The sequence below is a fragment of the Peromyscus californicus genome, unplaced genomic scaffold (assembly GCF_007827085.1).
Source record: "Peromyscus californicus insignis strain IS unplaced genomic scaffold, ASM782708v3 Scaffold_18__1_contigs__length_77618521, whole genome shotgun sequence".
NCBI lineage: Eukaryota > Metazoa > Chordata > Mammalia > Rodentia > Cricetidae > Peromyscus > Peromyscus californicus.
In genome coordinates this window covers 59,293,206-59,318,095 of record NW_026294480.1, presented here as the reverse complement: position 1 = coordinate 59,318,095, position 24,890 = coordinate 59,293,206, and the positions used below count along the sequence as shown (strand labels likewise).

At 39.4% G+C, this 24,890-nt stretch overlaps 1 protein-coding gene across 4 annotated transcripts in view; it reads left to right on the top strand.

Annotated features, from left to right (window-relative positions):
- The window catches only part of Ap3b1 (adaptor related protein complex 3 subunit beta 1), a 218,690-nt gene that overhangs the window by 45,674 nt on the left and 148,126 nt on the right, over positions 1–24,890 (top strand). For all 4 annotated transcript variants that reach the window (XM_052743550.1, XM_052743548.1, XM_052743551.1 and 1 more), the window contains 4 exons: positions 3,387–3,482; positions 4,029–4,189; positions 6,486–6,552; positions 17,556–17,738. In XM_052743550.1, coding sequence (XP_052599510.1) covers positions 3,387–3,482; positions 4,029–4,189; positions 6,486–6,552; positions 17,556–17,738 — 507 coding nt within the window. The remainder of the gene's footprint in view (positions 1–3,386; positions 3,483–4,028; positions 4,190–6,485; positions 6,553–17,555; positions 17,739–24,890) is intronic.

Here is a 24,890-nt window from a genome sequence, read left to right as displayed (position 1 = left end):
AGTTCCAGGAGAGGCGCAAAGCTACACAGAGAAACCCTGTCTCGAAAAACCAAAAAAAAAAAAAAAAAAAAAAAAAAAAATTGTTTTGAATCAAAAATGTTACTTATGGTTTGGATCTTTTGGCTTATACCACTTTTAGACTGGCCTCCCTCACCTGGCTTTGTTTTCCACCTAAACTGGTCTTGCTTGGTTTTGGAACCTATGGTTTATATCTTATGTAAAAAAAAAAAAAAAAAAAAAAACAAGCAAAAAAAAAAAAACCCAAAAAACAAAAAAACTTGAGATTATTTAATGGGACAGTATTACATATGTGTGTTTATTTTTGGATTGTTCAGATTCTGAAGTTTGAGAAGCACCAATTTGGACAAAGTAAATCACATGGAGTCTGATTGGGAATTTAACCTGAAAGTTCACTGGTAATAGAGGTGGGGATCCTGGCATGAGACACCCTGACGTCATAGAGTATTGTCTTCTGGTGGCTTGTGAACAGGAGCATCAAGGCCAGGCTCCATAGTGCAGATCTGTACTTGCAGTTAAGACACAGGTTCCTTCATAGCAAAACTATATGCTAGACTTTGTGTGTGAATTTGGGCCCTGTGATTTACTAAAGGTTAGATGATTTAAAGCATTCATCTATAAATTAAAACAGTTTTTTTTTTTCCTGCCTTAAAGGACAAGAGATCTGAGTATAGTCCTCCATAGTCCCAGCACTGAGGTGGTCAAGGCAGGGGAACGTGAGTTCCTGGCTAGTTTAGTCGTCTCAAAGGGAAAAAAAGCCGGTATTTTATGAAAATTTTATCCTTGGATTGTGTAATTTTACTAGGTTTTCAGGTGTCCTGGGGGAAGGATACTAACTCCTTTTTTTTAGGGAATACTTTAATAGAAAAATTGGAGGGCTCTCCTCGTTGACCAGAGCATGCAGGAGTTAGGAACGTGTCCCTGCCCTCCTCAGACACGTCCTATGACCATCGGCAAATCTGCCTCCCTGAGTGGAGATAGTGATCGTACCTAGTGGGATGGGAGCGCTAACTGAGTTAGTGGTGTTGTAGGTTGCGGGCTGTAAAGTGCTCAGCGGGTTTTAACTGGGAAGTTAGAGAGACTGAGGTGAAGAATAAGGGAAAATAAAAATAAAAGCAGAGCCAGCAAATGCTTCTCTTTTATAACCAGTCATCTCCTGGTTAATTTGAACACTGACTGGGAGAAAGAAACACAGAAGAGCTTCCTGAGATGAAAGATGGCTGACAAGACTTGTTGTTTCCATACAGCTCGAACCCTGAATTGGAGAAAATGTACTACAGTATAAGATTGGAAGTTTAAAATGTGGATTATTTGTAAGGTAATAGGATTGTACTGGTGTTAAATTTCTTGAATTTGGTAACTGAACTACTTGAAAAGTCTTTGTGGCGGATTCACTTGGGCCGCCACCCAACTAGAAGTTCCAAGGAACTTTGTTATGTTGAAGGGCCGTGAGACACACCACACGGTAGCTGTAGTCACAAGACGGTGAGTCTGTTGCTCACTTAACAAGAGATATACATCCCCTTCATCACAGAGCTGTTCATCTTAAAGTGCACTTTTGGGAAGGGTGGACTTTCAGCCTCCCGAGTAGAGTGATGTCATTATGGACACTTGTGGGAGAGGGGTTGGCCCTCAGAGACTCCTGTCGTGTCAAGGGGGCTGCCACATATTGTTGACTTGATAAAGCTGTTCATTCGCTGAGTTTTTGTTGATCTCTTGAGCAGGTTTATGGCAGTTTTTCTGCTGGCTGTGGGTTGTCAAAACTACAGAAGACGCTGTCTTTTCCTAGAAATAAGGAAACTTAGCGTCCCTAGTTCAGCCAGGCATTGTAGTGCACACCTGGAGTCCGAGATGTGGGTAGCTGAAGCAGGAGGATTGTTGTGATTGGCTAACCTGAGCAAGCTACAGAGTGGGGCCCTGTCTCCATCCTCCCATATATATATGTAACTAACTTTGATTTTGTTTTTTATTTATACCATTTAGCATGTCAAAATCTTTCATGTAGATTTCAGTGCTAAATATAGACTTGCTTTATTTTGTATTGCAGCACACAGTGTAGTTTACTTGGCTACAGTTTATTGTTTATGTATTAGTCAGCATTTTATTCTTTAATTTTTGGTCTCGAAGATTGTAAGTGAAATTTGGTGGGGGAGGGTGGTGCAGTTTGAGAACAAGGCCAAGTTATTGAAGGATTATTTCTGTTTGACTAAAAAGAAAGTTTGGGGCAGATTATTAGCTGTGCTGAGTACTGCATTAGAGATGCTGGAGTTTATCTTTAAGATTTTTTTGTGGAACTATTTGGCCATGGAGAATACTTAAGAGATTATTATTTTTTTGTAATTAGTTTCATCTGTAGCATTATTATATAATATGGATGAGTGGATTAGTATAAATTAAAGTTTCACTATATTCACTAATGAGGGTATAGAAAGTGTGCTCACCAAATTTTCATTTGTGTTTATGATGTTGTGAAGGTGGTTAAGCAGGCTGGATCATAGAATTAATGTCTGAAATTATCTCAACAAGATGCTATGAAGAGCCAGGTCTCAGGTGCTGACCTTTCCTATAGATGAATGTACAGTTTTGCTTTTCATTTAAGAGATTGAAACTAGAAATCTTAAAAGCACAGCCGTTCAGTGCAGTGAGGCTTCCTGACACTGCACTTGGGAAAGTGGATACAGTGAGGCTTCCTAACACTGCACTTGGGGAAGCGGATACAGTGAGGCTTCCTAACACTGCACTTGGGGAAGCGGATACAGTGAGGCTTCCTAACACTGCACTTGGGGAAGCGGATACAGTGAGGCTTCCTGACACTGCACTTGGGGAAGCGGATACAGTGAGGCTTCCTAACACTACACTTGGGGAAGTGGATACAGTGAGGCTTCCTAACACTGCACTTGGGAAAGTGGATACAGTGAGGCTTCCTGACACTGCACTTGGGAAAGTGGATACAGTGGGGCTTCCTAACACTGCACTTGGGAAAATGGATACAGAAATGTAAGCTTGTATACCAGATGATGAAGGCCTGTGCTATTAACATGTATCTTTGATTTTTAAAATTTTTTTGCCAGTTCATATTTTGATATTATACAGTTCTTTTTCTCAGAGATTAAACTCGATGTGAATGGAAGAGACACATTGACAGGATGTTACTGCTGTGGATTGGATTATAAAAATGCTTACTTCACAAGCTTTTTTTGTTTGCTTTCGTTATCACAAAAAATAGAATCTGCTTTACAGACTAAGCTGTGACCAGATCCCGTTACTTACTTGAGGAAAATTGAGAATGGATTTTGGTTTATAAAATATTGAGTTTTAAATTTTCATCTTAGTAGGAGTGAATGACTTTTTTTTTTCCCTCCAAATAGATCAAGAAGTTGGTATATGTTTACCTCGTCCGATATGCTGAGGAACAGCAGGACTTGGCGCTCCTGTCCATTAGCACTTTCCAGCGAGCTTTGAAGGTAAATGATGAGCGAGCAGGTGGAGAGCTCCAAGGTGTCTGCACAGTGCAGGGCAGTAGTCTGTTACCTTGTCTCGCTGCGGCTGCAGGAGTTAAAGGCCTCCCAGAGCGCAGATTCAGTGGCCACGTGGAAGCTTGCCCCAGAAGTTACGGCTTCTGTTTATGTCCATTTTATCGTTGTCTCAGATGAAGGACTGCTTCTCATCATACTAGTTGTTGAAAGTGTAGAGATAAGACAGTGGGACATTTGTAAAGAACACATTTACATTATGATGCATTTTACTATGAAAGATTAAAAGTCTAGTACATTTAGTAATAAGTAGTCAGCTAGAATTGTACCCACCTTTCTTTAAAGCAAAAAGAAACATTTACTTTTCAGAAAAAGACACATTTACTTTTCCTGTTTTTACCTGTTTTCAGACACCATTGCCTGTTTTCAAAGGCTCTTCTGTGTTGATTAGCGCTGTAACACTTGCTAACTGTATCGTACAGATGTGTTTGAAAGTCTAAACTTGAAAATGTGATGACTATTTTCACTCTGTTTTAGGACCCAAATCAACTAATCCGTGCAAGTGCCTTGAGAGTTCTGTCGAGTATTAGAGTGCCAATTATTGTGCCTATCATGATGCTGGCTATTAAAGAGGCTTCAGCTGACCTGTCGCCATACGTCAGGAAGAATGCAGCCCATGCTATACAGAAGTTGTATAGGTAGGTGCTTTGTTGATCACAGTAGGCTATATAGACTGTTGTAAGTCAGAGGTACTTTCTAGCGCGTCCTTTTAAGTAAAGGAATTTGGCTGTGTTTTTTCCCCCCTATAAATAATCTTTACACATCTTTGCTTTTGTGTTGGTTATAGAGACCCTGTGAGGACTTTTACTTCTGAGTGTGCTAGGGCCTCTGTTTACTTCTAGGTTCCATAGCTTTAATCAGAGTTTGAATTCTCATTTGTATAGTGTGTCTTAGACATGTGCACATATGTATGTGTTGTCAGAAAACAGAGGGGCTGGGAGATGGCTCAGTGGGTGTGAAACACGAATGCATAAGCACAGATCCCAGCACCCAGGGTTGACCCAGCTTGCTGTGACTGCAAGTGTCTGCAGCGTGGTGGGGAGGGGAGAGGAGTAGATCCTGGGAACTGGCTGGCTGGCCAGCCTAGCCAGCATGGTGAGTGTCTGGTTCAGTGGGACACCTTGTCTCAAGACAGTAAGGCATAGAACCGTTGAAGAAGACACCAGCGTCCTCCTCTGGCCTCTGAATGTGTATGTACAGGTGCATGCAACCACACGCTCACATACATGAAACGGGCGGGGATGGGGAGATTGCCTTCTTTACTATAGAGTAGAATTTCATGTGTTTTGCTTACAACTCATCTTTGTTTCTGCTCTTCACTCTGTGGAGTGTGATTCTTGGATAGAGCTATTTTATTACTTACTTTTTTTGTAGTGATTTATTTTTGTGAGTCAGAGTTTTTATATAGTGTCCAACATTTTTTTTAACCTTTATTTTTATGTGTATGGTGTTTTTTGCCTGCATATATCTCTGTGCACTGTCTGCATGCAGTACCTATGGAGGCCAGGAGAGGGCATTGGATCCCCTGGGACTAGAGTTAGATGGTTGTGAGCTACTGTGTGGGTGCTGGGGATAGAGCTTGGGTCCCTCGGAAGAGCAACCAGTGTCCTTAACTGCTGAGCCATCTCTCTCCCCCGATTCAGTGATTTCTTAGTACATGCTATTGACATTTTTAGCAAATATCATATAATTCCTTGATCTCTGGGGGAAAGGTACTGTCTGGAACGAGTTATGTGTCGCAGTGTGTGGCTGCTTTCTGCCGTCTGTCTGTAAGCTACCCCTTGTCTCCGGTGTGCTCGCAGTGTCGTGTCAGACACGTGAAATGCAGGAAATCAGCAGATGTGTGGATTGTGAACAGCATTCACACCCTTAAGGTGGCAATGACCCCTGTGCCAAATAATCCGTTGTTTTGTGACTGCCACACGAACATCACGGCACATGTGGAAACCTCCCCCCTAAATAAATACCTGCAATAAAACTTTAAAAAAGAAATGTAAAGTCACAGTAATGGCTTAAAAGTATGCCTGGTGGCCAGGTGGCAGCTCACTGTCCACTCTCTGTCCCCGCGTGACAGTCCTTAGCACTGCTGTGTCTTCTCTCCGCCAGATGGTTTCATAGTCTGGCCCACTTTCCCCCTCAGTTTAGATGACGACTTCGTAATGCGTGTCTCCATTAGCAGGCTAAGGTCATGAGGTTTTATTTAGAAATGCTCTTTTTGTTTTTGACAGTTACACAACCATAGTTAAAAACATTTACTGGGCCGGGCGGTGGTGGCGCACGCCTTTAATCCCAGCACTCGGGAGGCAGAGCCAGGTGGATCTCTGTGAGTTCGAGGCCAGCCTGGACTACCAAGTGAGTTCCAGGAAAGGCGCAAAGCTACACAGAGAAACCCTGTCTCGAAAAACCAAAAAAAAAAAAAAAAAAAATTTACTGTCTTTCCCTTTTTCCCTTGAGACAAAAAAGGGAATTTCAATCAGGTACTTTCTCAGCTACTTCCTTACAGTTCTCCAGCTGGCTGTGGAAGTCATAGACACCTGGTTTAGTTAGCATGAGCTGCTGTAGAGAGGAAAGATGACTCTGGCTGGAAAACCCACCCCATCTTACTAAGACGTCTGTGTCTGGAAACCTCACTCTTCTCTTGGAACACCTTGCCGTTCCTTTTTGTTTTGTGTTGTGTTGTGTTGTTTTCGTTTGGTTTTAGAGACAGGGTTTCTCTGTACAACAGCCCTGGCTGTCCTGGAACTCACTCTGTAGACCAGGCTGGCTTTGAACTCACGGAGATCACCTGCCTCTGCCTCCCGAGTGCTGGGACTAAAGTGTGCACCACCACCGCCCGGCCAACCCTCAGCATTCTTGAAGTGTTTGGTGTCATTGGATGTTAGAATGAAGGGCAATAAATGCACTCAACTTATTTATCTATTTTTAACATTTTAGTCTTGATCCAGAGCAGAAGGAAATGTTAATTGAAGTCATTGAGAAGCTTCTGAAAGATAAGAGCACTGTGAGTATTGTCTTTTGATGTTACTGAATTATGTTTTATTTTACTATGATTTACCATGGTAAATTCTCTAGAATTATTTTTATTGATTCTATAATAGGCTATAATTATTAATGAAGTTCATGTCTAAAATATTAAAACTGGGCATATTGGTGTACCCCTTTAATCCCAACATTTGGGACGAAGAGGCAGGCAATCTCTGTGAGCTTGAAGCCAGCCTGGCATACATCGTGAGTTCTAGGTTACCCAGGGCAGTGTGAGACTGTCTCAACAACAACAAAATCCCCAACCCCAAACAAAGCAAGTATTACAGACCTATTGAACAACAGAGAGGGGCCTTTAGTATCACAAATGTTCTTTTTCCTTTTGTTCTTGCTGCTGGGTTTTAGACAGGGTCTCAGACAGCCCAGGCCAACCTGGAGCTCACTGTTTCTACCAGATTGACCTCTGCTTCATAGCAGTTTGACTGCAGCTTCTCAAGTGCTAGGGTTACAGACATGCTCTAAGATGCCCAGCTTCTGCACATTTTCTAAAATATTAAAACAATTCTCAAAATGTTTCTTCCCTAAAAATTTTAATTTTTCGAGACAGGGTTTCTCTGTGTAGCCTTGGCTATCCTGGAACTCACTCTGTAGACCAGGCTGGCCTTGAATTCACTTGAGATCCACTTGCCTCTACCTCTGGAATGCTGGGATTAAAGGCGTTCACCACTACCCGGCTCCCTAAGAAAATTTTATAATTGAAGAAGGCTCATTTTTTTTTTCCTAAGAGTTATTTTTCTAATTAAAACAAATAGTCTTTTGAGAAAATGTGTATCCACATGTATCCCTTTTCCTTGCTCAATTTATGTGTGCATTGGCAGTTAACAAGACTTAGGAGTAGATGTAACTTGCGGGTGTGTGAACAGGTGTCTGGAGGCATTATACTGCTGTATTAGGGCTTTTGTACCTACTTTTTGCAACTCAAAACTACTTAGGAAGTGATCATGCTAGGGAACATGGACTACTGTCATCCAGCAGGTCTCTAACAGTAGTCACTGGCTCCTTTATGCTTGTTAATTGTACTTACTTACTTTGTATGTGTGCATACATATGTATATGTGTGGCAGCCAGAGGACTGCTTGCAGATCTGGTTCCCTCTTTGCATCACGTGGGTTCTGGGTTATAACTGAGGTCATGGTCTTAGTGGGAGGCTTTTACCCACTGAGCCATTTGCAGGCCCATGCCTGTTATTTGTGTTGAAAAGTGGGTGTTGGAATTTCTCTTCAGTTCTGTCAGTGTTTGCCATGTATACTTAGGAGCTCTGATATCAATACATATATTTATAATAATTTTATCTTATTATTTATAAAATGTCCATTTTAATCTTTAATAATGTGTCTTGTTTTATGTACAGTCAGTCTAATTTATGATTGTTTTCACACTTTCATTTTCCAAACTTTCATTTTCCAATTGTATATTTTTGGTTTTTTTTTTTTTTTTTTTTTTTTTGAGACATGTGTGTATTCCTGGCTGTCCTAGAACTTGATCTGTAGACTGGGCTGGCCCTGAACTCACAGAGATCCACCTGCCACTGCCTCCTGAGTGCTGGGATTAAAGGCTTATGCCACCACTGCCTGGCCAATTTGTTTTTTTCAATCTAGTTACCTTCTATAGGTAGCATATATAGATGCCTTTTGACTCTTAATTAAATCTGATAGTAACTGCCGTCTGATTGGAATAATTGATTTGCTTATACTTAGTGCTATGTTAGTCAAATTAGTTGAATTTTTAGCTGCATTTTCACTTGTTTTTCTGTCTTGTGTTTTTCATCCCTCCCTTACGGCTTGGTTGCACTAAGTGAGCGTTGTGGTAAATACTTCATATCCTTTACTTTCTATGATCTTGACAGTATCATTATGCTGTCAGAGTCATACATGGCAATTACTGGATTTCATTCCTAAGCCATCTAAACTTCTTCAGTGTAGAACATATTAGAAATCTTCATTATATTTTCTGTGCATAGTTGATATATAGGAAGGATCAAATATAGACAGACTCACTAAGTAAACTGAGAGAAGTCATGCTTCTTTTTGTCTGCTCTATGACAGGCATGTTGTCTGCGTCAGGGATCCAGATATCAAGCCTGGTATCAGTACTCAGATAACTTAATAATAGTTTTAAAAGTACGTACTTTCTTGTGTCTATAGGAAAGTTGCTAAATACTGTGGAGAATGGTGAGATTTGGAAGAAGCAGTTCCTGAATTTACATGTAGTTTACCATTAGTTCTGCTCCATCACAAATTTAAAGAAATTTGGAGGTAGCTGGGAGTAGTGGCACATGCCTTTAATCCCAGCACTAGGGAGGTTGAAGCAGGTGAATCTCTGTGAGTTCAAGGTCAGCCTGGTCTACAGTCAGTTCCAGGAGAGCTACATTAAGAGACCCTGCCATGGAAAAACAGAAAAAAACGGGATGGTGGGGGGAGGGGAGGATTTGGAGGCGGTATTAAAAACAAAACTTCCACATGTACATGTGGTGCTATAAAGTGTCCAGATACAATAAATATTGACTCTCAGGACAGTGATGATGCTTGGATAGGAGAGGTGATTTCCAGGTTTGAAGAAAAATAGTAATGTCAGATGTTTCCATTTCCAGAAAGAAGGTCACCTAAAAAGGGACTTAAACAGCGTGTTCCTAGAAATAATGTTTTCTCAAGGTATAATCCCAACAGAATGCCCCTCCCTTCTGGATTGTGCAGAAGGTGTGGCAAAGGCAGACATTGGACTAATGAATGTAGATCAGCAAGGGACAGTAAAGGTAATCCTTTGCCTTTGCCATCAGGAAACACCTTGAGGGGCCTTTCCCAGTTCCCATGTCAAATTTGGTTCTGTCCTTTCCTGTCGCCATGGAAGAAACTTCTTCCCAGAGCAATTAAAGAACCTAATGCCTGTTGTAAAAAAAAAAAAAAAATACTGCTCTGGATGATAGAACAGCTTTAGAAAATAAAACAAACCAAAAAAAAAAAAAAAAAAAGAAAGAAAGAAAATACAACAAAAATTCAGGAGAAACCATAAATCAAAACTGATAAAGATTAGATTTGGAAACTCCCCAATGTTAGAGTTGGGGAAGGGTTTTGTTTTTGTCTTTCAGGAAAATGAAGGCTAAGGAATCTGAAGACCACTGGACAAATGAGACATCTGAAGAAAAAGGACAAATCGTCTAGAAAACTTGTCCTAAGAAAAAGATACTCTGCAGTGAACCATGTCCACACCAAACAGCGACTTTGAAGTTTCCAAAAATATGATGCGATCCTACAACTATGATTCCATCTGGACAGTGATAACACTATTAAGCTGGCAAACACCACCCAAAGATTGGCTTTGGACTACAAACTGCTCAGGATAATATCGAGATGGCTAGTTGAGATGATCTAGTCTCATAGACTACTCCAATCCGGATTTGACCATAATCCTAAATTTTCTTTGTATCCCCATAAGATTACCAGTGCCCCTAATCAGCAGGAAGGAGCCTAGAAAACTATGCCCATATTTCCAAAAAATGGATTATGAATGTTTGTCTTTGTTTAGGGGTTGGTTAAAGATTGTTATTGATCATAGTCGATCTCTTTCTAAAAGAAGAAAGGGGGATATGATATAGAAATGTATTATATAGAAATATAGGATAAAAAAGATTATTGAATCTACTCCAAAAAATATATAGAAATGATATTATAAAAGGGTAAATTATTGAATCTACTCTGAAAAAAAGAGGATATAGATAAGATAAAAGGTAGATTATTGAATCTACCCTGAAAAGAAAAAATAAGAGTATAGATATAAGATAAAAAGATATATTATGAAATCTACTTTTAAAAGGCAACTACTAGTTTTAAATATTTTACATTGGATTGGATTTTTGTATCTTGTATACAAATTTTGTATATTGATGCAAATTTGAGATTAGTTTTGTTAGAACATACTGTACATACATTTCTGCTCTTGTTCAAGGTATTATACCTATGTAGTTCATTTAACAATGTAATGCAATTTGCTAGTCCTTGAAAGTTATTATTACCAACTAATTAGGATATAAAGAAATGCAAGTTAGTAGTTAGTTATTACAATCAAACTTGTAGTCATATTAGGTATGTTTTTAAGGTCAAACAGATATATTTTAGATAAACAGGTCATCTTCAAACACTTCAGAGATCTATAGAATATGACTTTTAAGATGTTTTAATGACAGATTTTTTTTTTTATGTATGAGACATGTCTGCTCCTGCCATCACTAATATACTTCAGAGAAGATGATGGGCATTGAAGAAGCTCCTTATGGAGTTTTCTTTCTTTGTGGCAGAAGTTAACCACTGGGCAAGAAAATGCCCTTGCCTCGACTGCTGACAGTATGCTGTCCAATGGATAAGCAGGACACAAAAGAAAGGACTGCCGATCCTTGCCAAGACAAAGTAGGACAGCCCTTTAGAACATCCTGCTTCACAGATGAGTCTGTGAGATATGCTAAGCCTGTAGGCAGAGGATGGATGCCCCCAATGTTACAGAGGAACCTTGGGTGACTGTCCAGGCAGCCAGCTGTTTCTGTCATTTCTCACATTTTTTTTGGAAGTCGCTTGTTTGCACTTCCTGTTTTACTAGGTCATATTATTTCCTTCTCAGGTCTCTGAGGGAGATGAAGATTAGACAGTTATAGTTTTCCTTGTTAACAATTTCAGAAAAGAAACTCACTAAAGTGGTGTAAAGTGTATAAGTTTGAAAAACATCAAAAGATAGTTTTTAGTTGGTAATACAAGTTAGGATAGAAAGTGAATTAGGTACAAAACTTTGGATTCACCAAAATAGGATAGATAATAGAGTATTTTTTCTGAATTTGACAAATGTTTATGGACTGGACATTGTTAATGTAATTCTTGACTGTATATATTGTATATACTTATTTTATAGTTTTTCTTAAATTAGTTATAACCTTCTTTTATTAGAGAAAAAGGGGAAATGTGGTGATATATTGTGTACCCTAATAAAATTTGCCTGAAGATCAGAGGACAGAGCCAGCCACTAGATTAAACATAGAGGCAAGACAGTGGTGGCACACACCTTTAATCCTAGCACTCGGGAGGCAGAGATCCATCTGGAGTTCAAAGCCACCCTGGACTTCATGAGATTGATTCAGTCTAGGAGAGAAACAGAGCCAGGCAGTGGTGGCACACACCTTCAATCTCAATACTTGGGAGTCACACACCATTAATCCCAGCAGTAGGAAAGTTGAGACAGGAAATGATATGGGTGGTGGAGAAAGGCATATAAGGTGTGAGGAGACAGGAACTAAAGCCTTTAGGCTGAGGAAAGCTTTTCAGACTGAGGAGTCCTAGAGGTAAGAGGTGGCTTGTTCCTTTGTCTCTCTGATCTTTTAGCATTCACTCCAATATCAGGCTTTGGGTTTTTTATAAAAAGACCATTTAGCAATTCGTGTTACATGTACACGCATCTTTCCAGTTAGGACATCTGTTCCTCCCCTGTGTACATGCGTGTTTCCAGATAGGACATCTGTTCCTCCCCTGTGTACACGCGTGTTTCCAGATAGGACATCTGTTCCTCCCCTGTGTACACGCGTGTTTCCAGATAGGACATCTGTTCCTCCCCTGGCCTTTTGTTGTTGTGCTGTGTTGTTGCATTGGAACATTCCCTTGGCTCCTTGGCTGGCCACAGACTTGCTCTGTAGACCAGGCTGGCCTTGAACTTGCTGCAACTCCCTTGTCTTTACGTGCTGATCTCCTCCATCTCCCATGTGCTAGGGTCACACCATGCTGGCTAGGCTGCGTCTTGTATCCTGGGTCTGAACTATAGTCTCAGGTATGAGAATCGAATGTGTTATGTTCCCTATGTCTTTGTATGGTTTATAGCCTCTAATCCATGAAGTTGTTTTGAGTTTAAATCGCTGTTACATGCAGAATCTTCACCTGTCTTCACAGCACAAAGTGTTTGCAATATTCTAACTGAAAAGAAGATGGCTCAAAGGAGTGTAATGGACATAATTTCTTGTCAATTTGATTGCCAGCTCAAGTTCCTGACTGTTTATTTCCAAAATAAGGAAAAAACATTGAATAGATATCTTTAGTAGGTATTTGATATTTAATGGTTAGTTCTTACATTATTTATTGTGTTATTAGTGATAGTAGTTTGATATCTGATACTATTTGGGTTTTTTTTTCTCTTCATAGTCACTGTTTTCAGGAAGAACTTTCTGGGATTTGGGACATGCATTTTAACAAGCAGGTTTTCCTTCTCACTTTGTTTTTGAGACAAGATTTCTTGCTGTCCTGAGCCCACCAAGCACCTAGATTGACTGACTAGGGGCCCTAGGGATCCTCCTGTCTCTGCCTTTCCCCCCTGGGATTACAGTCATGTGCTACCGTGCATGGGTGTTCTTATGACAGGTTCGGAGACTGAACCCAAATCCTTATGTTCACAAGGCAAGCATCTTACAGTGGGCTAAATCTTTACACAGCCTGATTCCTTTTTTCTTTTCTTTTTCTTTTTTTTTTTTTTTGAGGATTTAGATTAAGGGATTTGAATTCAACTTTGTCTAGGTACCATTAACTTGGCTAACCAGTATCTAAGTATTAAGTAGTCTTTTAAGAATGTTCATTTAAAAAAAAAAAAAGAATGTTCATTGATTATTCCTCTTTTGTGTTCTATTATAATTATATTCTACTGTGGAAAGATTAAAAAGATATTCTTATATCCATACATTATATCTATCTGTCTCTATGTATATATCTATATCTATATTATATCTTGTATACATGCATTCTATATATTCACATATCTATATTTATTAATTTGTTTCATTGGTTATGTGTAATACTCATTGAGAGAAGACAGGCACATTCTCTCTATACTTACAATGTTAACATCGACACTAAAATTAACAAAAAAATTCACAAAAACTCCCCCAGAAAACCTCATGAAAATCTGGATGGGACCGTTGGGGAGAAGGGGTTTGGAAAGTGAGAGAGCGCAATGGGAGTGTATTATCAGAGTACAGTGTGTATGTGTGCAGTTGTGAAAGAATACATTTTTTAAAAATTACAGAATCACTAATTACATAAATTTAAAAATTTTCCAATCAAATGATCCTATCTAACTATTTTCACATTTTGAGGAGTTTATTCACTGGCATGATATGGGGACTGATGTATTGATGGTTTTATGTTACTGAAAGTATGGGATGTGAAAGATGTCAGTGTTTTTTAAGACTTGTTTCTTTGAGCTCTGTTGATTAGGGGAGGTGCCTTCTGTTGCTCTTCTTAGCCCAGGGAGGGTTTTCATATTGAGATCTCCAAGGTCTTTTAGTGTGTGAGAAGCACATGGCTCAAAAAGACAAGGAGGTAGTTGTTCCCTAAAAAGAAATCTCTTTGGATTCAGGCACACAGTTCTGGTAGCAGCTGGACAAGCATGGCAGTGCCTTTTAGGTCACTGTTGTTTGAAGGTGTCTTTGTGTTTATAGAGACATTTAGAAAGCTCTCACGTGCGAAAGTTGGAATTAGAAGGGAACATTTCGCCTATGTATTTGTCATCTCCAGGCAGTGGAAACAGTATTTTTATTGTAATGTTGGTTATATCTTCCTGGATTCACACCACTTTCATCTGCGTTGTGTGCTTAGCACAATACACTGTACTATAAACCTTTCCAAAGGTTCTATTATAAATGCTTCCTTAAATCTATAACACTTTTTATTTTTCTTTGGAATGTAGAAATTCATATTTGTTGAGCATTGAAAACATGGAACCAGATAGTTAGAATGCCTCAGAGGCATGGTGGTCCTTATTTTTTGTGCTTTTGCTTTTTGTTTGTTTGTTTCAAGTCAGTTTCAAAGAAAATCCTATCAATGGCGTTTAAATTTCTGAGGAAGATAAATTACATTAATGCTTCCTGAAAAGCTGAGTTGTTGATGTATTTTTAATGACTCAAAGTTTCCTTAATTTTAACTATAGACTGCTTAATGAATAGGTGGATGGCTCCTAGCTAAATCGTAGGGGTAAGATACCATTTTCTAAGTTATTGATTTAATGCTGGTAAAAGCTTCGCTGTTGTGGGGAAAAGAAGAAAGCCCACCCCCGAGTTTGTGCAGATGTTTTATTGTGATAGATCTATTATCCAGCTATTAGAAGATAAATGACTGATCTTTCTTATTTTCCATGCCTCAAGAAAATTGAAATAAGAAGGGGAATATCATTTGGGCTGTATGATTAGAGCAGGTTGGATGGCCATTAATTTAAGGGGAGAAAATCTTGGCAGCATTGGCTAACTCATACCATCTTATCAATCACACTGTGATGCACTTCTTGTGATGACCCAGCACTCAGATTTTTGTAACGTTAATTAGAATTCATGACAAAATAGATGCAAGGAAACGTTTTGTACCCTTCATAATTTTATAGAAAATTTATTGTTATTAGAGGAACCATTTGCTTAGTGTGATTTTTTTCATTACCAGCTTGTCAACTAGCATAGATAATCTAGAGAAAATATGAACTCCATAGATGGGATGTCACTTTTGTTGATGGTTCATGTAGTTTACCTTGGAGCACAGCTAATGGCTGAAGTTCATAGCAACAGCACAGAAAGACGTGGCAACCAAGGGGAGATAAATGAACCACGTTTATTGCTTTAATATAAAAAATACATAAATGGAAAGCTGCGTCTAGATCTGATGAGCTCATTGCGGTTTGTCGGAGTGATTTATTCCCACTGTGTGAAGAGCTGCTGTTGACACAGGGGGATGGAGAGTAACTGTTTGTTTTTTGGAAATCAATATTTTTGGTTTCAAAATCTGATTAGATCATTCTATTTTAATTCTGAATGTTTTATGGATAGTGAACGTTTAATAGACCCAACTGATCAATTCTTCTACTAGTGTTTATCAAAGGCTGAGACTGTTTAAAACAAACAAACAAACTATACAATGAAGTGAGCATCTAAAATGGCCCGTTTTAGATGTTTTGTGATGATGCTCTTTTCACATCCTTCCTATTTTTAGTGTTTCCTGAAGCCTTATTTGTGCTTAAATGACTATTTTCTCTCCTTCCTGGAACGTCTAGGGTGTTTTAGTACCCTGCAGTTATATACATGTTGTTGCGGCTTGATAAATTTAACATCCTGCAGGAGCTGATTTTCCATTTCATTGTTTGGTATCTAATCATTTGGAATAAAATACTTTCTGGGTTTAAAAAGATCCTTGATTTTATATAGCATTTAAAAATGAAAATTATTTAAAAATTTAAAATGAGTTCAATCACATAGATTAGTCTAAGAAATACCTCATTTTTGTAGTTTTTCTTAACAATTATTATTTATAATAATGATAGTAATTGCTGATTTGTAAATACAGTATATATAGATGTTTATAACTCAAATAATAATTTATTCTATAGTTTGATGTTATAGACTTGGTTATTTTAAGAGATTTTTAAATTTTTAATTTTAATCTTATAATCACAGGTTGTAAGTTGCTTTGAATATATTTGAAGACTAATTGATGCAGAAGATATGAAAATGAGGAGTTGAAAACATGCATTTAACTTGCTTTCCATATCAACAGCAAATAGGAAATTAGATGTATAATACATTTTTATTTAGCTCACACAAATAATCAATTCTTTGCTTTTCGATTGAGGTGAATACATGCTGGGACCAGCAGGCACCAGTACATGGGTAGGGCTGGAGTCAATAAATGCAGCTTCACGTTTATACTGATTGGTAATTCATAAAATCCCCACAGGACTTGAAACTTGTTTAGCATAATAGCAAGTCTATATTCTGAGCTGTTTTCTTTCAATTGTGTTGTTGGTTGCATATTAATAAACTAAATGGTAACCAAGTAGAGGGACAAACACTCAAAATATGAATATCATTGTAGCTATTTTTCCAAAAGCACCATTTCAATAAGTGATATTTCTATTTAATTGTTTATTTTTAGTCATGTGGGAAATTTTAGATACTAAAAGGAAAATCCCTAGTGTTTAGAAAGAATATGATATTAATTTGTATTTTCAAAACAGTATTACACTGTTGGCTAACTGCATGTATATATGGTACACATATAGAAGAATTTGTATATTAAATCTTCTGCTTGCCTTGTACCTTTATGTTGAAAGAATCTGAGTTTCACCCAAAATTTGTAAGAGCATGACAATTCAGAAGTCCACATTTATGATATCATTAATTAGTCTAGGGGAAAGCTGTCCCCTTTTGGCAATACATTATTCCAATTTTTATTCATGATATACTGACATTTCAGTCACTGTGTTTTCTTTGAAAATAAATTATATTGGTAAAAACAAATAGACTAAAATGTGTGAGATTTGGAAGTGTTTTTGTATTAAACACACTGAGTTCTTTGTGTACTTTCTAATGTAGACGTGTTGTTGAGTCCCTGCTATTTTTACTTGAAACTGGGCCTGTGATCTTTGTTATTGTTGCAAGTCTCTTTCTGAATGTCGTTACAATCGAAGAAAGCGTCTTTATAGTTTAAGTTTGGGTGATGGTTGTACCACGCCTTTAATCTCAGGAGGCAGAGGCAGGCGGATCTCTGTGAGTTTGAGGCCAGCATGGTCTACAAAGCGGGTTCCAGGACAGCCAGAGCTGTTACACAGAGAAACCTTGTCTCCAAAAACCAAACAACAACAACAACAACAACAAAAACCCACAAAAAAAAATACCAAAACTGAGTTATTAATATTTAACACATGTACAAACAATTATTAGAATTTAACTTGATAAACTAAAATAAACTGGATTTATCTCTCTTCAGAAGAAGATTCATTTTCCATACTAATTATAGGTTTTAAAGGTATTCTTCAAGAAAAGGGTACTTTTTTTAATACTCATTGTAACTGAATGACTAAAACTTTGAATATTATTGTCATAACATGACTGTGCTGCTGGAATACCCGAGTACGATCTTGGATGGTGAGAGTGTATTTAATGAGTTACTATTTCTTTCTTCTCAGCTGGTGGCTGGCAGTGTGGTGATGGCTTTTGAAGAAGTGTGCCCAGATAGAATCGATCTGATCCACAGGAATTACCGCAAGCTTTGTAACCTCCTGGTCGATGTCGAGGAGTGGGGGCAGGTTGTCATAATCCACATGCTAACTCGATATGCTCGGACACAGTTTGTCAGCCCTTGGAGAGAGGTGAGTGCTGATTGGCCTCCTGCTTATGAAGCGTACTAAGGGGGTAGATGAACTTTTACAGACTGCAACCAGTGAAGAGTAGTGAAGTAATAGAAATCTGCCTTCTAGTGGGGACTCATTTTGCTGATTGTCAATTGTTTTGACACTGACCGATTCCTATTTAAAGACGCACTGTGTGATCTTTGGTATGATATCTGGCCAAAGGTCCATAAGGACACAGGCTCATGGGGCCTTATCAAGCCCTGGGTTTTTTTTTTTTTTTATTATTTGTAGTTGATTTTACATTTTTGAGCCCCATTCATCTTATGTAGCAGTTTACTAAAGTGGGTAATGTGCCTCTGCACCATGAATTTACACTTGGGGTGACTGATTCCTAGACTTTATACACAAAATACTGCCGGGCTTTTAAACTTCTTTCCTACGGCTTTGTACTTCCAATATATGCTTATTTTTGTTTGTACTCACCAAAGTGTGGGAAGTCAGTAATAAAATAGCCTATGAAATGAGTTTAGTTTCTTTGGCAGGTTAATATTAGAAATTTATCATGTTCTTTACACAGAAACTTAGAAATTTTAATTGTTTTGCTAGTCGGTAATAGAGCTCATTCACTCTTCTATGCAGGCTCACATGTAAATTTCAAACTTGTTAAAGGAAATCCTAAGCAGTACTGTAACAGCACATTCACCTTTTGACATCTTATTTTTTTTTTTTTTTTTTTTTTTTTTTTGGTTTTTTCGAGACAGGGTTTCTCTGTGTAGCTTTGCGCCTCTCCTGGAACTCACTTGGTAGCCCAGGCTGGCCTCGAACTCACAGAGATCCGCCTGGCTCTGCCTCCCGAGTGCTGGGATTAAAGGCGTGCGCCACCACCGCCCGGCTCTTGACATCTTATTTTTAATGCAGTATTTTCAATATTTCTGTGTGTGTGTGCATGTGTGTATACTTATGTGTGCACGTGTATGCATGTGTATATGTGTGCATGTGCATGCATGTTCATGAATGTGTGCTTGAGTATGCACATGTACATGTGTGCATATGTGTGTGCATGCATGGGGGCTTTACAATGTGCTTGCATGTTTGCATAGGTATGTGCACAAATGTGTGTGTGTGTGTGTGTGTGTGTGTGTGTGTGTGTGTGCATGCATGTGTTTTCACAGTGTGGGGATGTGCACCTGTGTGTAGTCATTGAGTGGTCAGGGGAGGGCTGGATCCCCTGGGGGTGAAGGTACAGGCGAGTCACCCTGTGTAGGTGCTGGGAGCCAGGCTTAGGAGCCCTGGAGCAGCAGCAGGAACTCTTAGCCAAGGAGCCACCTCCCCAACCCCAGTATTAGAAACTTGAGAAATCAGTTGTGAGTACTATACCCGACTAACCGTATAGTGTTGTGAACACCTTGCTTTTTCAAATTAAAAACAATATTGATGTGAGAGTAAAATGTTAATGAAATTCCACCAAGTGGGAATATTCTCATAATAGATTTTGTTTTGTTTGGTTTTATTTATTTTCTAGACAGGGTTTCTCTGTGTAGTTTTGGTGCCTGTCCTGGATTTCGCTCTATGTAGTCCAGGCTGGCCTCGAACTCACAGAGATCTGCCTGGCTCTGTCTCCCGAGTGCTGGGATTAAAGGCGTGCGCCACCACTGCCTGGCCTCATGATAGATATTAAGTGATATATCAAGCTTATAAATAAGTATAAAACATTTCACAAATTTTTCTACATTGACTTGTTTTTTTTGTATTAAAAAGATTTAAAACATTTCTCTATGTCTTTATCTCCTTGAATGCTACATCTCAGTTTGGTTTTTTTCTTTCTTTCTGATTGCTTTGGGGAGTACTGTGTATTGAACCTAGGGCTTGCACATAAGGAAGATGAACCGTGTCCTCTCAGCCCCTTCTGTGATTGAAGTTTGACATGTTTTTGAGACGAGGTCTCCTTGTGGGGCCCCTTAGCTTCCTTGTAAGTAAAGTGGTTGCATTTTTTACAATATGTTAAAAAATAACTTACGCTACATATGACTCAGATGGAAGAACTTTTGCTATTAGTATACACTTGTACCTTACAAAATTAGATTTATTATTGACCAGAGTTGAGTTTGGAAGACTGTTTTACTAAATGAAGCCGCGTGTGCATGATGACAATCCCACAGCCATTGGATGCCGGCCTCTGTGATCGTGTTTCCTGTTTGTTCAGGCAGCCCCTGCTGGGGAGCTGATTGGACATTTTCTCCCCATGTGGAAGCACAGAGTTCATGTTGGGTTTTTTAACCAGTGTTGTATCACTTGACATTTTTATTATGTTTGCACATTATTCATTCCAGTACTTGTATAGAAGTGAGCTTTTGTCTTGTTTGTGGATAGAAACTGGAGCTGAGTATACGTGAGTCTTCTAAAGATATGTACTAGAGTTTTGGAGCTCATCTTTCACTCTGAGTTTTATTTCATCTTATTTTAGATGAAATTAGTAAAACCATATACAAAAGCAAAGATAGGTTAAATTCTACATTTACATGTGTATTTCTGCTTTTGTTACGTAATTGGAGAGGAAGGGGCTGCATTTTGTCTTGTGTTTTTTCATGTTAGTTCCATGCATGTTAGTTCCTGTCAGAAGGAGGTCTGGCCACTGTCCCAGCATACTGGAATTGGACCATATCACTTCTTCGTCACTCATCAGTCTGACCGTGACGTGAACATAGGACCTGTGGTTCCAGACTGTGCGGTGATTTTCAGACATAGGACCTGTGGCTTCAGACTGTGCGGTGATTGGCAGACATAGGGCCTGTGGTTCCAGACTGTGCGGTGATTGGCAGACATAGGGCCTGTGGTTCCAGACTGTGCAGTGATTGTCAGACATAGGGCCTGTGGTTCCAGACTGTGCGGTGATTGTCAGACATAGGGCCTGTGGTTCCAGACTGTGCAGTGATTGTCAGACATAGGGCCTGTGGTTCCAGACTGTGCAGTGATTGTCAGACATAGGGCCTGTGGTTCCAGACTGTGCAGTGATTGTCAGACATAGGGCCTGTGGTTCCAGACTGTGCGGTGATTGGCAGACATAGGGCCTGTGGTTCCAGACTGTGCGGTGATTGGCAGACATAGGGCCTGTGGTTCCAGACTATGCAGTGATTGTCAGACATAGGGCCCGTGGCTCCAGACTGGTTTCATACATAGGGCCTGTGGTTCCAGACTATGCAGTGATTTCCAGATGTGCAGCTCTGCCTTGCACTGCTGCAGCACAGCCAGGAGACCAGCTGTGGGCGGGGGTGGGGTGGGGTGGGGGGTGGTGTGGGTGGACGACATGTGTGGCATACACATGGGCGAATGTGCTGGATGGCATGTGGGCCCTTGGCGTATGGGCAGGTGAGGACCAGGGTGTGGAAGCTGAGGGTTTGACTTCTGGGGCAGCTTGCTTATGGTTTCCTTTGAGACAGAGTGCACTGGCTTAATGGAAAGGAGGAAATGAAACCATTTAGATAGATTTGTAATTTTCACGAGTTTAAATAATAATCTTTTTTTTAAGTTACAGAAGTGCTTATAACGTAGTATAAAATAAAAAAATAATGTTTTTGTATTTCCACATTAGCCCCTTGGTTGACCCTGGAGAGGCAATTGTTCGTAACTATTTAATTTCAGTTATGCTAGGAGTTACAATTTTACTATGGATAAACATTTAACTTTACTTACTAATGTAAGATGCTGTCAATTTACCTCAATCCATGGAAAAATGACTCTGATAAGTTCTATTTGCGCATTTTGTTTAATTCAACATACTCAGGATATTAGGATTGTGTCTGTGTGTTTTCTTAATAGTTTGTAAATAAGCTTTGGGAGAGAAAGATGTAGTCAGTCCTTGCTGTAGTTTCAGAACCAGCAATCATAACAAGGCTTTTTGTACAAAATGACCCTTTGAATGTGTCACCACTTGGGCCCTGTCCACACCACACTCCTTGAACCCACTGACTCTGTCTTGTTCTGATTGCTGCAGATACTTGGAGTGAGAAGCTCAGGTATTTGTACTCCTGAAGGCTTCCGTCTCTTTAGGACTGCCTATGGTTGATTTAGTGTAAAAGTTGTTAGACTGGGAGCTGGAGATGGCTCAGTGCACTGCTCTCAGAGAGGACCCGTTCCTAGCACATCTGGTGGCTCACAGCTGCCTGGAATTCCAGCTCCAAGGGGATCCAGTGCAGGCAACTGTGGTCACGTGCCCTTCGCCACACACAGACGTATCCCCACACACATAATTAAAAATAAAAAAGGGAGTTGTAAGACTAAAGCTCATAAAGACAGTTTAGCAACGTTTGAAAGAAGCGGAGACATTTGCATCTGGAGACATTTGTATCTGCTTTTCGTTTCAGAAGTTGTTTTCAGTGTTTTTATAGTAACTAAGGTTATCATAGAGTAGAACACACAGTGGAGCAGCGCTTCAAATGAGCTCTGAGTGGTAGGCGACTGCCTTCCGGAACCAGGGGGAGGAAAACGTCTCCATATACGCAGAAATCCTTGCCAGGAGTGCTGTGCCGAGACCACGTTCCTTCAGTCAAGGGCATTTTACCGTGAAGTAAGGATACCCCAGTGGGAACGCCGTGTCACCAACTTAACATAGCAACTAGGAGTTTCAGCAGGGATTTCGCTTTCCCTCTCTTGTATTAAGAGAAAATGTGACAAATGATACTTTAATTAATCATTTTGCTGTGCTTTCTTGTTAGTGGATAGGTGACCCTGGTCATGGTGTTTTACTACAGCAAGAGAAAGGTAACTAAGACAGAAGTTGGTACTAGAGAGTGGACGGACCCTGACCGAGGCAACTTACAGAAGAAAGTTTATTGTGGGCTAGCAGTTTCTGAAGGTCAGAGTCCATGGCCATCATAGCAGGGGGCATGGCAACAGGCAGGCTCGTGCTCGTGCTGGAGAAGTAGCTGAGAGCTCAAGTCTTGAGACACAGCATGAGGCAGAGAGCTAACTGGGAATGACTGGGCTTTTTGTAACCTCAAAACCCACCCGCAGTGATACCACCTCCAACAAGACCACACCTCCTAGTCCTTCCCAAACAGTTCCACCAACTCGGGCTCAAGATTTCAAACATATGTGCCTAGGGGGGCCATTCTCATTAAAACCACCATGTCGGGCAGTCAGAATTTTCATATCTATTTACAGATAAAGATACTGAGGCATACATGTTTTAGCAGTTAGTTCACCTAAGCATACTGTTTAGAAAAGGTAGACCTAGAAACAGTTATCTGATATTCAGGGCCGTCATTCTTTCCTTTATTTTACATTACCTATTGACTTGAATATGGTTTGTGTTTGCTTATTGGTTTCCTGTCAAACCTAATCTCTGAGACCCTAGTCTGTGGTACTCAATTAGATGATATCTATAATTAAATATGCTTTCCAAAGAGAAAAATCCTGTTTTCCTTTGAATTTGAGTGTGTGCATGCATACGATGCATGTGGAGACCAGAAAAAAGACTTGAGACTCCTGCTTTGTCAGCAGCCATTTCGCTGAGCTAGGCTCTCTCACTGAACCTGGAGGTAGGCTCCCAGCCAGTGAGCACGTGCGGTCCGCCCACAGGCTTTTGTCAGGGCTGTGGAGGATTCAAATTCAGGTCTTCATTTTTGTACTGCAAGTGCTGTTACCTCCTGAGCTCTTTCCAAAGCCCTCTGTTTATGTTAATATCCTCGAAGGGTAGTAAAATGTTAGCTTTTAGGAACTGAAAATTATTAGAAATAGTTTTTGAGATGAGCTGATGGGCATACTTTTGTCAGTCATTTCTAAATGAACACATCATATACAAATAGGCTTCTTGGGAGCCAGAAGAGATTTTTAATTTCGTTTATTTGCATCATTATAGATCAGTATTTAGGCTGTTTATATGTAAATGTACGATTTGAGGAACAATTAAGTGTTGACAAAGTAGATTGCAGTCATATCAATTGCAGTGCATTTTCCATAATTTTTCTAACTGACATCTCTGATGATAAATAGTGGATGCCAAGTCAAAGCCGATTATACAGTGTACTAGGAATTCATGGGGCTGTCAGAGAGAAGACCCATGGACTTTAAATTTACATATTAATGAGAAGATTTGTTAAGAGGGTGCTTGACTATAGAAAATAACAGCATATTTATAGGGCACGACATTTTATAAATAAAGCTGATGCAGGAAAATGGAAATTAAACCTTTTAGGTTAATAAATTCAAGAGACTACTAAAATGTGTATTTGCATTTTTATTTTCTTAAATTTACCTTTCTCTTTGCAGTCTGTGTCGGCTGGTTTTCCGTTCTAGGTCAAGTTTGTATAATTCTCAAGGATATGACATTATTTATTTTCTTTGTCATTGAAGCCTGTTAGAGGAGAGCATGTAAATCTCCCACATAAAGTTGCTTTTATAAAAGTAATGGATTTGAAAATAAATTCATTTATTTTGAAAATAAATATAAAACAAAGTGAATGTTTAAGAGTTATTTAATACTCAGTTTCTCTTCAGATCATACAAATCTTCTTTTAAGAGTTATTTAAAAATAAAATGAAATAAAAACACAAACAGACAAACAAAAAACCCACGAAATCTGAGCCCCGTTGTGGCATTAGCCGTAAGCCAATATTGGATGAATCCGGTCGGTCCAGGCAGGAATGCCTTTCATCTGTAGGTCCAGTTCTGTTACAATTGCTAGGAGGTGGAAGATTTAACAATTACCAAAACTGTTTACCTCAGCACTTTGAAACTTAAAAGTAAATCGTCACCATAACCGTTTAGAATATGAAGCCAGGTGGTACACTTCTCAGCATTTATCCACACCATTTGGATACTTTGGAGTGATTAATTTACTTTTGCCTTTCTATTTCTGTACTTCAACTTCTAGAACCTTACATAGGCCTAAGGACATCTGAAAGTTAGAGTTTTCTGCTGTGGGATGGTCTGTATGTCAAATGTGTTGCTGATTGGTCAATGAATAAATCACTGATTGGCAGTGGCCAGGCAGGAAGTGTAGGCGGGACAAGGAGGAGAATAGAGCTGGGAAGTGGAAGGCTGAGTCGGGGAGACACTGCCAGCCGCCATCAGGACAAGGAAAATGTAAAGTACCGGTAAGCCACAAGCCACGTGGCAAGGTATAGATTAATGGAATTGGATTAATTTAAGCTGTAAGAAGAGTTAGCAAGA